The following is a 9,525-nucleotide window of genomic DNA, read 5'->3' as shown; positions in this document are numbered from 1 at the left end:
GTCTTTTAATAAATACTAAGTTATATTTTATTAAGAAAATAATTACAAAAATAGTTGAATGAACTTTATTTGTAAACGTTCTCTTCGATGTCGATGGCCCTCCTGATGCTGAACTTGGGACGTCAATTTAGTCAAGTCTGGTTTACAGTTAGTTGTTTTAGGATGAGCCGAAGCTTTTGTATTTTCGCTAGTCAACCTATTCCTGTTACATAAATACTAATGTGTATAAGATCCATGGTAATCGAACTGAAATGTTGTTCTTAGTATCTAGTTTGAATTTTTTTTTTTTTATTTGATATATTATATTTTTTATTTTCGAAACTAAATTGGGTCACTTGAAATTATCGAATGCGTTACTCGGTGACGCGCGGGTCATAGATTGCCGACCCCTGCCATAATGAGTCACAGCCACCCTACAGCCAATCATACAACGAATAAGGCGTTTTTTTTATTTAAAGGGTCCGATATAAAGATTAATTGGTAGACATCGTTTAATTCTCTGCAAACAACTCTGAACGGGTTAAGTAACTCATAATTACATTTACGTTGACTAAGATTAATGAAGTAATGAAATATTGAAAAGTGTTACAAGGGAAGTGGTCGAGAAAGTGGTCCGGCTCGAACCATCTTCAACACCTGCGGCCTGTGGATTGCACCCAAGAAAACAAGGCAGAAAGACAAACTTAAATCGATTCAAAAAGTGATTCAGATTATCAATTATTAATCCCGATCCTCTGCCGAATTCTAAGAAGATAGATATCACAGTTTTACGGCGGGATATACGGCGTTAATTTTGGCCTTCATTGTTGTAATCCTTCGGAAATGTAGATTTCATAAAAACAAAGAAGTCAGGACATCTTTACCATTAAGCGACTTACGTGTACAGTATCTGCCGAAGGAAATCTTATATGTAAGGTAAGACTTTTTTATAAATCGGAGTAGGGCTAGAATTCGGTCCGACGTACTTGCCGTGAAAATTGTAGCGCAAAGCACCTTTTACGTAATAAGTGATTCACAGTGAAACTAAGCGGCGGTTAGTTAACGACGAAAAGTTAAAAACACACTACACCAAATTCATGGTCGAATACCAAATTTTAGGCCACATGAGAGGAGTTGATCCTAAAACTATACTCGACCCGAGCTATGTTATGCCTTATGGTGTACGAAAGGAAGAAAGTGATTCTACTAAATTGAGAAATGTGTTTGACGCATGAGCAATCACTTCACTCTGCCCTTCCTGTGCCATAGTGTCAACTCCGATCCAGACTGGTGTAGGCGCAATTTGCAATCTACCCTCGACATTATTTCCTCCCGCCTTGAAGCACTGCAACTCGGTTAATAAAAACAAATGCTCAGTCTTTTCAAAAAAAACGGTCACTCGTCTGCTCAACTATGGTTCTTCTATTCCTTTCGTTAAAACCTTGCACTTTTGAGTCTTTGTTCCATACTCGAAACTTTCCTCAGCAGCTCACATTGACAAAACTGCCAAACAAATATTAATTCGCTGAATAACAGAAGAAGAAGGAGTTAAACCTTATAAAAAGAAAATATAATTAACTAGCGACTACCCACACAGTAGTTATTGGACCAATAACAGCCATTTTCTAAGTAACATCAACGGGACATAACAAGTCCACTTACGCAGAAATGTTGAAACTATCTGTCGAACTGAAATTGAACTAACTTTATTGGTAACCATATTGGTGGTTCCTATAGTTACCATCAGCTTTCTTTTCTATATTAACTTTCTTGAGAAAATGTCCAGCGCTATTGAATTGATTACGAGAAATGAACAGTATCATCTTTTTAGAAATTAAATTTCGACCGTGGATTCCACCATCAGCAACTTCAACCAAGACGAAGCATAAAGGAAATCGTTCAACTCAATCAAGAATTGTCAGAAATTGCAACCCTTTCACGATATGAAGAAAACGCTCAACAAGAGAGACTGTTTACGACATTCGCAACGTTAACGATACGACTAAAATATAATGTTCTGTTCGAATATAAAACAAAATGGAACAACTGGAAACATTTCCTATCATTTGTTATTCTTCTTCTTCTTTTGTTATTCAGCGAATTAATAACGGAAAATTCGCTGAGATGTGGTAAATGGCCCAATGTGAACGCAGAGTTTTTTGTTTGGGACCCAGTAAAGTTGGAGTTAAGTTTTGTATATGATGTTATTATATGTTTATTTTAGTGATTATTTGATGAAAGATATTTTAATTTAATTTTGCGCGTTATACGTCCGCCATGTTATTTCTTTTTTATAGTATTAATTAAAATATGCCTATTACACGTCCGTCACGTGGGATAGAACAAAAGAAAGAGTAAATTCCGATGTGTAAGATGTAATATAATAGATTAGTTTAAAAGATATACGAAGAAGTTGATAGGCGTGAGAGCAAAAATTGGAAAAGAAATTGACTGTAAATGCTTATATGTCTTAATGTCTTTAAAAAAGGAAAAGATTGCGACGTGAGCTGTTGAACTGTGAGAAAAATATCAAGAATTCTGTGGTCACGAAAACTACTTATACTATTTGCGAAGTGAGGGATGGTGAATGGAAGTGGAAATATTCGGGCAGACAAATAGGATATGATCAGGAGATTGTAAGACTCCACATGTACATAAAGAGTTGTTTACTATGTTAATTTTGAATAGATGATTATTGCATCTCGCGTGATTGAACATTAGTCTATTAATAAGACAAATAGTGTCACGCCTAAGTTAGCAATTGATAAACAAAGGGACTTTATTTATTTGCGGAAGTAAGGAGTACAAATGACGAACATAAGGTGAGTTATACCTTCGCTGTTGCTAAGAAAAAATTAAATGATTTTTTTCGATTGTCCTCAGATCTTCAGGAATCACGGCACGATCATTAAAATTAGATAGTCTGGAAGATGGACTTTTATCTGCAGTGTTGTTGCCAAGATTGCTCATGTGGCTGGGCAGCCAAAGAAAATGAAAATAAAATGTATCAGATTTGAAGCTATAAAGTAAGGATTTGATTTCTAATATGTGAAGATAAGTTTTACCTAAGGAAAATGGTTATAAAGCTGATAAAACAGATTTACTGTCTGCTATTATAAGGAATTTCTTTTGAGGCTGAGTACTCGCAGCGTTCAGCCGAAAATATAGTACTCCCCTATTTATTATATGTGTAATGTTATTTTTACGTAACTTTTATTCAGTTAAACACTTCTGACTCCGAATTTACGAACTTTTATTCAATAAATTTTGTAAAAAATAATTTACTCCACATATTGTGTCCCATCATTTCCTTTTATGTTTCTCTTTTTTTGCAAATCTAGGGCCACCGAAATTTTTACCTTTGTTAAATTTATTTTGGCCTGACTTATTCGTCAGTTTCACTGTGCTGATTTTTTTCTTAGCAGCTAATTTTGTCATTTTCTTATGGCGATTAGCCTCCGATCTTAAGCGTAAGGCTCCACTACGGCTTACATCGGTGAGATCATTGGTAAAGGCCGAATGACCATGACGTTTCGACTTTTGCCTATTATTTAATCCAGCATTATTATCAAGTTTGCTACCTTCCGTCGTGGCCCCTAATTTGGAAGCACGCTGCCGTAGTTTAGACATTTTAGCTCTAACCAAAGAGACTTTCTCAATTTCTTTTAACGCTCTTTCTTTAGCCAATTGTTCAGGTGTTTTTGGCTTTATGTCCGGTTTCTTTTTCTTTGATTTAAGTTCCTTAACCGGAGGTCCATCTTCTCCATCTCCACCATACACCGGGCGTTTAGATCCTTTCCCTTTCTTAAGTGTCTTTGACGTATTGTCGTTGGGTGTTACCTGCAAGCGTACCTTTTCCTCTTCTCTTTGTTTTTTAGTCTGGAACCATTGGCGTTTTTCGTTGGGTTGATTGGCTAAAAGCTTTCGTTCCGTTTTGGATAATTGCTGTTCTGCTTTTGCCAACTGTCGCTCATATTGTTCTTCATCCAAAATGTGTTCTAAATTGAAAACAAATTTTATTTTCTGTAAATTGTTTTGCAATCAAAAAAACATCACTCACGTATTTCTGCTTCCAAAGCAGTTAACTTTCTGCGATACTTTTCTATAATTTCTGGTGGTATTATACGATTTTTAATGGAACCTTCAGCATTTTTGATAACGTCTTTAACTATTTTACGTTCCTTTTCACCGGCTAACGAAACCGAAATGCCCGCACGTCCCGCTCGAGCCGTACGTCCTACACGATGTATATAGTGTTCGGTTGTTATTGGCATCACAAAGTTAATAACCGTCTTGACACCGACAATATCTAAACCTCTGGCAGCCACATCAGTAGCTATCAGCACATCGATTTGCTCGTCCTTAAATTTCTTAAGTGACTCAAGGCGTTGTTGTTGTGTCAGATTGCCATGTAATTCACCCGCCTTAATGCCTAATAAACCCAACAATATATGAAGACGATGTGCTTGCTTTTTTGTTTGCACAAAAATCATGCAATGGTCATGAAAAGTGCGACATATTAAACTGGCCAAAATTGGTTCGCGATCACCTTCTTTGTCTTCACGAATACGTATAAATTCTTGGCGCAAATTGAAAGCCACTTGCTGATTATTGTTAACAAAAACTTTTACGGGTTTGTTCAACGAGACAGCAGCCAAATCTTTAACTTGTTCACTCATAGTAGCTGAGAACAACATAGTCTGCCGAGTTTTCGCACAAGAGTTAATAATTTCTTTCATTTGCTCAGCGAAATATTCATCCAGCATACGATCAGCTTCATCAAGTATCAAAACCTTAAGTGAAAATAAAGTACATTTTTTATTCCAATGTTGTCCCAAACTGTCTTAAATACATATAAAAGGTGTGCAATACTCAGTTGTAAAACCTCAGGCTTATATGCATAAAAATATTCCTCGTCTTGAATCAGAGCGCAAGGATATCATCAATGTCTAACGCTAGCCAAACGCGAAACCTTCTAAAAATCACACTAACCTCTATAGAATCCAAACTAAAACTTGGAGTGTTTTTAATATGGTCAATTAGGCGGCCCGGTGTGGCAATCACAATGTCAGGATTTTGTCTTAATACCAATTCCTGAGCTTTAACATCCAAGCCACCGATAGCAAGACCCACATCAATGCTGGTGAATTGACATAATTGCTTGGTGACTTGATAAACTTGAGCCCCCAATTCGCGCGTAGGCACCAAAACCAGAACTCTTGTTATCGTTCTATTGTTCATAGGACGATACAGTAAACGTTCTAGGGTAGGCAACATATAAGCAGCCGTTTTACCTGTAATAATAGATAATAATAATAATAATACAAGTGCTTTGCTTGAAATATAATATGTAATCTTACCTGTACCCGTAGCTGCACAGCCGCATATATCACGACCCAACATAGCGATTGGTATTGTGGACGCTTGTATAGGTGTTGGATATATATAACCTAACACCCCTATAGCTCGCATCAAAGGACGCGATAAATTCATTTGATAAAACGATGTAATAGACTCATTGCTTTCTACAGACTCCTCGAATTTCATTTTTTCACCCTCTTCTTCGTCGTCAGCAGGATGATCGACATCGTTACTGCTCTTGCTTTTTTGTTTTTTTTTAATTTGCTTCTTTTCTCGCAAACGTAAATTATCATGTTTCAGTTCATCATCCGACAATGGTATCTCACCATCCGTTTCCTCTACCCCATCATCCTGTTGAATGTTGTCTGTTGTGCGTTTCTTTAAACGTTCTGCAATTTTATCATCAGTTTTTGTGCGCGCTTTACGTTTAACATATTTCATTAAATCATCCCAAGTATCCTGATTGTATTCCTTTACCGAAGACACAAATTCAAAACCTTTCTCAAATTCGGTAATTTTTTTTTGTTTTAGTTTAGTAGGTTGATATTCTATTTCAACATCCGAATTTTCAGATAAGTTTTCCACTTCGGCATCCTCCTCTATAGTAGCTATTAGATCCATATTATATATTAATCTTCTAAATTAAACGGTTATTATTATTATTTATGCTTTATTTAATATAACGATGCAAACGTTATATTAGTTAAACACGTGAAATGTATAAAAACACATTCAATGATTGTTCCACGCAGAGTTGATTTTATCTTAAAATGGTTCCAACACATAGAATTAAAGCATTAGTAGCATAAATGCTTTGGTCTTGTGCATCATGCAACCAAATGGCAAAATATACATCGCTTCTACATTTTTATGTATGGATGCATTGTATTATTGCAGCAATGCAAATCGATTGGAAAATTTTAAGTTAGCTGCAAACATATAAAGTAATAAATGAACTGAGAACTGGGATATCCATTTTTAATAAAATTTCGATTATCAGTTAATTATATATATTATAACATTGTAAACACTTACGAAAAGCTATTACAATTGTCTTACTCTCGACAAAAACCAAGTTCCAAAAAAAATTTTTCTTATTTTACTATTTTTATATGAACAAAATGTACTGGTATGACCAGTTTTCAAACCATATGATTTTGGTGCAGGAATGCAAACAAACCATATGTTCTGTATGTTCAACGTACTGCATCACTAGCGGTGCGCACGTTCTGTGCTCTTAATGCTTAAAACACAGTAATACAATTTATATTTTGCCCTTTGGAGTGCGTAATGCACAATGCAAGAGCATAAGTTCTTTTAACGCTTAAAAATAATAATATTAAATTACGACAGAGAACTGCGCGGCGTCAAAGTTTTTGTACAAGCGGCATCTATTCAGCTGATCAATTGATTCAGTTCTTTAGAAGCGTTTTTCACAAAAGCGAAGAAAACTTATTTAAAGTACGGGGTTGATGTTGAAGATCATTAATTAAACAATAATATAAAAGAGGTTTTGACTATCCCATAAGCAAAAGTGACAACGAATCCGTTACGCCCGTCAAACGAGGTTTTCGATGAACTTGAAAAAGTTGGCAAGTCTTCCAACATGCATGCTACACGGGAAAATAAAAGAAGGCGAAAGTTTAAATTTAAAGAGACAGGATTAAGGACAACTGATGTAATCGCCACTTTGGCGGAAAATGCTGTCAATGTAAACACATAGAAGGCACTAGTAGCTAAAATAACTGAAATACAATGTTCTGACTCGAAGTATTATTATTCATCAATTAATGATTCAGATTTCAAAATTTCAAAGATGTCTCAGCCGCAAGCAGAATGAACGAACGCCTCACAGTGTCCACAATTACCGAACGAAGGAAAATATGATGTCTTGCCGAAAATTTCATTCTTAAGTGTTACCTGTGTCGTGAAGAAGTAAATAGTTTTGGGAATTTAAAGCAACATTTTCGTAACAAGCATCACATACGCACATAAGCACGGTTTTCCACACCACCTTTGAGGTACCGTGATAGGCGCGTAAATGTATGCATTCAAAACTTTCTTCGCTACTTTACAAAACAAAAATCTCTCACATGGATATTTGCTTAGAAAGCGAAAACTCGCTTAAAGCGGAGTCCAAGCAATGGCAAGATGTGTTAACTGTTATAAGCGAGCATTTATGGTTATTAGTAAACGTGGGCATCGCATCGTGCCGATGTGCCGTCATGGGCACTATGACGTTTGAAAAGTCCTGATGCATTTTTGTAAATTACATATCTTAGCTGCTCATCAGGAATGTCGTGCTTCTTATAATCGGGAATGTACAGTAGTGAGCAATGCTTTTGCAAGATCATTAGCGACATTGAAAAAAACACACAAGGTGCCGTTCGGAGAATACGTGGTAATTCTAAGTACTTCCAGTTAAAATTATCTACCAATAAAAGTTTTGGAAGAATTTAACATGACCTTCGCCAAGACAATTTTAAGAAACGAATTTTACTATAAACAATATTTTATTTATCTGATTGATAAAGAAGATCAGCTCGTTTTAAATTACCGTGCTCACATATATCCAAAATGTGGTTCAAAATAGCGTTGCTTTCGCAAATGCAATTTCTTAAGTCGAAGTCACTCGTATTTTATCATTAGACTCAACATAATTTGTTGGTGCAGAAATGGATTCCGAGTCTAAGAGATCTGAAGTATTAAGCGACATTGATTCTGTGTCAACGTCCAACGTCTCACCTATTTCTCGTCTAATGTCATCCGTACTAAACTCGGATGTTCTTTTACTGCTGCTAGGCACTTCATTGTCACGACGTCCAAAGTCTCCTACTTCATCCTGGACTTCTTCATTCTCAACGAAATGTTCTTCTATTGGGCGTAGCTCTTCATCTTGTTGTTTTTCTTTTTCCTCCGCCAACCACATTCCTAAACTCAAAATGCTATTCTTTAATTGATCACGCCGATCTTCCTCTCGCGCCTTTTTTATAATTTTGCGGTCGTACATTATTTTGTGCTTGTATTTATTAACTCCTTTAGCTGTTAAACGTAAACAATAGCCGGTTGGACGTTGCTTAAAGCGTCCATCTTTTACAAGCTTTTCATGCATTTCATTTACCGGATTCCATTTCCACATGTCCACTCGGCATTTACGTTTTAAACACAACTTTTTTAATTCGGCTTTAGTGAACTGCCGCTTGAGATCCTCTTCACTTAAAGTCTTGCAAAATAAGATATAAATCAGTAACCAGGTTTTTGGAATTCTCTTATTGCTAATTACCCATTTTTGCTTTAAAATTTGTACGATTTCCTCATTGATTTCTTCATTATCCGAAGGGGAATTCATATTTGATTCTACTAAATTATATTGAATTTAATTAGCTTGTATATATTGACAGTTTCTAATCATGCTAAATATAACACCTTTGCAACAAAAAATGGAAAACAAAAACATCTGCTTTTGATTTTTTTATGTGCTGAGTTCTTCTCGTAATCAAGTGATACAGCGACATAAGGGGAAAATAAGTGAGACACAAAATTGATATTCACTGTGCAATGACTTCAAAACTTTTTTCTGCTACCAAAGAAATTTAAATCAAACTAATATGTTACGTTTTACCATGCAAGAGTCTCGACTAGCAACTTCAATAGTCGTGGGTTCAAACTTCAAGTGCGGTAGAGTTTTTTAATAAAAGCCGATAGCCCTAGATGCTAGTGCTTTAAGACTTTAGTCTTAGAATTTATTCTCTGGCTAAATTTATAATAATAATAATAATAATAATAGGTTTTACCATGTATTTCGACCATTTCTTCACTTGAAGGAGGCATTTATTGTGGAAATGGACTCAATATATATTAATCAAAATAGCAACATGGCGACATTATTTTCGTACTTCTTCAACTATAAGGATCTGCCTGCCGGTCAAGCCATGCCGCACAGATCTGATCAGGAGGTGCCATGTCTGGTGAGTGCGCCGGATGCGACAGAACCTGCCATTTGAGCTACAACAGTGCATCTTACACAACTCTCGAAAGAAGTGGCCAAAAAGAACTTTTAAACCGTTGGAACTAAAACTGGCAAATGGAATATAATGGAGCACCATTACCTTAATTCTGAACGTCTTTTGTGGGCTTTAAAAGCAGATTTCTTCAAATAAGCAACAGAAGTAATGAGTTTGGAAG

General features: G+C 35.8%; 2 protein-coding genes across 2 annotated transcripts; both read right to left on the bottom strand.

Moving 5' to 3' along the window:
• Positions 1-2,787: 2,787 nt before the first annotated feature.
• On the bottom strand, positions 2,788-6,009 carry LOC119636023 (probable ATP-dependent RNA helicase DDX27). Its single transcript, XM_038031094.1, has 4 exons — positions 5,340-6,009; positions 4,972-5,273; positions 4,040-4,772; positions 2,788-3,977 (listed from the first exon to the last, which is right to left on the bottom strand). The coding sequence occupies exons 1-4, from the start codon at positions 5,959-5,961 to the stop codon at positions 3,283-3,285; spliced, it is 2,352 nt and encodes a 783-aa protein (XP_037887022.1). The 5' UTR covers positions 5,962-6,009; the 3' UTR covers positions 2,788-3,282.
• Positions 6,010-6,609: 600 nt separating this feature from the next.
• LOC119635908 (telomere-binding protein cav-like) lies at positions 6,610-8,790 on the bottom strand. The gene is made up of 3 exons (XM_038030938.1): positions 8,624-8,790; positions 8,086-8,563; positions 6,610-6,953 (listed from the first exon to the last, which is right to left on the bottom strand). Exons 1-3 carry the CDS (start codon positions 8,687-8,689, stop codon positions 6,826-6,828), a joined length of 672 nt encoding a protein of 223 aa, XP_037886866.1. The 5' UTR covers positions 8,690-8,790; the 3' UTR covers positions 6,610-6,825.
• Between the last annotated feature and the right edge of the window lie 735 nt (positions 8,791-9,525).

This window comes from Glossina fuscipes, unplaced genomic scaffold, assembly GCF_014805625.2.
Source record: "Glossina fuscipes isolate IAEA_lab_2018 unplaced genomic scaffold, Yale_Gfus_2 27, whole genome shotgun sequence".
NCBI classification, from domain to species: domain Eukaryota; kingdom Metazoa; phylum Arthropoda; class Insecta; order Diptera; family Glossinidae; genus Glossina; species Glossina fuscipes.
Note: the sequence above shows the minus strand (reverse complement) of the source record. Positions and strands in the feature narration are given on the sequence as shown.